This window comes from Propithecus coquereli, unplaced genomic scaffold (genome assembly GCF_000956105.1).
Source record: "Propithecus coquereli isolate 6110/MARCELLA unplaced genomic scaffold, Pcoq_1.0 Scaffold856, whole genome shotgun sequence".
Lineage (NCBI taxonomy): Eukaryota > Metazoa > Chordata > Mammalia > Primates > Indriidae > Propithecus > Propithecus coquereli.
Window position 1 is genome coordinate 310,487 of NW_012154796.1, and position 2,287 is coordinate 312,773.

Genomic DNA, 2,287 nt, shown 5'->3' on the forward strand with positions numbered 1-2,287 from the left:
TTTTTTTTTTTTTTTTTTATTTCGGGGTATTATGAGGGTGCACACATTTTGGTTAATTTTATATCTTTGCCTCGCCCAAGCAAGGGTTAGAGGCATGATGGGGTTAGAGAGTTCAGTCATCTCAGGCATGAGACTGTCTGTGGTAAAAGTAAATCAAGGTCCCCCTTTCATGATGGCTGATACGTCCTGTCTGCTTCCTCTGCCCCTTCCTCCTTTCCCCTACCCACAACTTACTTTTGAAAATCCTCCCCACTGTGCAGGCCTCTTCTGTTGTTGCAGTACATATTCCTCTTCCTCGGGAGCACTTTTCTCCTGGGAACTGGAGGTGGCACATCCTGCACTGAACAATTTGTTGGTCTTGCCCAGAGAGTGGGGAAATAGCAGTGAGAGGATGTGTCACCACCATGAACGGACCCATCTCCCCTCTCAGGTTCGAGGTCTACTTGGAGCCAGGGGGCTTTGCCAGAGCCCCGTTAAGCATGAGCATCTGCCTCCGTTTAAACAGGCTAAGCCAAGAGAGTGACTGGAGTTTATGATCTCAGGAGTTTTAGCCTGAAAAGTGGGAGGGGAAAGAAAAGTGGAGGGATAAGGAGAAGAACACCATCAAGACTGAGATGATCAGAATAGCTGCTTCATACTCAGCAGGATAACCATCTTCCTGAACAATTACTTCGCTGACTGTGCCGGCAAACAGAAATAAAGCAAACCTGCAAATGTGTCTGAGGTTTAGCCCTGCATAGGGTCCTTGTAATCTCCCCTTCAGGGTCCTTCCTGTACTGTTAACCTGGGGCCATTCTAGGCCCTGTCTGTCCCTCCAAAGCCTGGTCACTTACGGGGCATCTCTGCACCTCCTCTCTCCTTCCAGTTCTCTTCATCTCTTCAGAGATTCTCAGACTCCTCTACCTCTTCCTACAAGTGCAGCACAGGCCAGAAGGAGAAACATAAATGCACCCTGGTGTTTTCCTTAATCCCTTCTTCTTAATTGACCCTATGTGGCATTCCTACCCACGTGTACCTGGAATCCGACAATGGGGACAAGTACCTGAAACTCACGGCATTGCTGCCCTTCACATTTGGCCACACGGGTCCTGGAGAGTCAGCGTCCCGCCTCCTCCTTCCCCTTCACCTGGCCCTTCGGGACTCCCACTCCTAGCCTGCCGGTTGCTGCCAATGTTATTTTGTCACACCTAAGAGCAGCCCCCAGCCAAGCCTGTCCTGCTGAGAGAAGTTGCTGAGTGTTGAAACTCAAGGTCTACTTCTGGGCCCTTTACCATCCCCCACCATACCCACCCACCCTGCCCAGACCTTCCCCCTCATGTCACTCATCCATTTCCACTCACCTGCATTATCTCTGCGTAGAAGCGATCCAGATAGCACTGTTGAAAAAAAAAAGATACACTGTCTAACCTCATTCTCCAAACCTCATCTCACAGCCTCTGTGAAGATCCTCTCAATTCCTCTCTAACCCACCTATTTCTTCCCCTAAGGGGAGAGGGAAGGACTTTGTTTAAGGTCCCAGGGACAAACAGACTGTGGGCGGAAGCATAGCATTAGACAGCAGGTCATCATGCTTCTGTTACCGTATGGCTCCCTGAGGGCTCTGTGACAGGAGCTCTAAGCCACTGCTGATCCTGGACACATCTCACCTGTCAGCCCTGGGGACTCACCCCTAAAGCAGCAGAGCAGGACAAGGAGTCCCAGCAGGAGGGACTTGTCCATTTTGGAAGGAGGGAGGGCCAGGCCGGGGCAGGAAGCTTCAAGAGCACCTATTTATACGCCTGCAAGGTTGGGCCTCCCGGGGAAGGGTTGGGGGTGGGGACACTGTGGAAGTCCTTGGAAGGCGTACCCTGCTCCTAGGGAAATCAGCGACTCTGTAACTTCTCTTCTCGTCAATTTGGGGGAAGAGGGAATAGCTAGGTAAGTCCTCAACCTGATTTATTCCAATCCTACCCTTCAGAATTTCTGATTCCAGATTCTATGATCTTTTCCCCATTTCACACTGTGAAAGAACAGAAGTATAAATAGGGGCCGAATGGGCAGAATTCAGAGACATCTACACCAAGGCGTGCATTACAGCTGAGAGAACGCATAAGTACAAATAACTGGAATGCAAGAAAGGCTGAGAAAAGAACCTTAAAAATACATAACCTCCGAGGAATGGAGAAGACAGGAGGTGGGAAGTTTAGGCTCAGGGGCACTGACAGGATTCTCACGAGGGGAATGAAGTTTCTTACCATCAGTCATCCTGGAAACAAGAAGACCCTGGGGTGGAAGATGAAAGCTGAGT

General features: G+C 49.9%; 1 protein-coding gene across 1 annotated transcript in view; it reads right to left on the reverse strand.

The window, feature by feature from the left end:
* Window positions 1–1,719, reverse strand: part of PATE1 (prostate and testis expressed 1) — a 2,501-nt gene extending 782 nt beyond the window's left edge. Inside the window, exons 1-3 of the mRNA XM_012664061.1 lie at window positions 1,668–1,719; window positions 1,341–1,376; window positions 235–357 (exon numbers count right to left, since the gene is read on the reverse strand). Of these exons, the coding sequence (XP_012519515.1) occupies window positions 235–357; window positions 1,341–1,376; window positions 1,668–1,719 (211 nt within the window). The remainder of the gene's footprint in view (window positions 1–234; window positions 358–1,340; window positions 1,377–1,667) is intronic.
* Window positions 1,720–2,287: the final 568 nt, after the last annotated feature.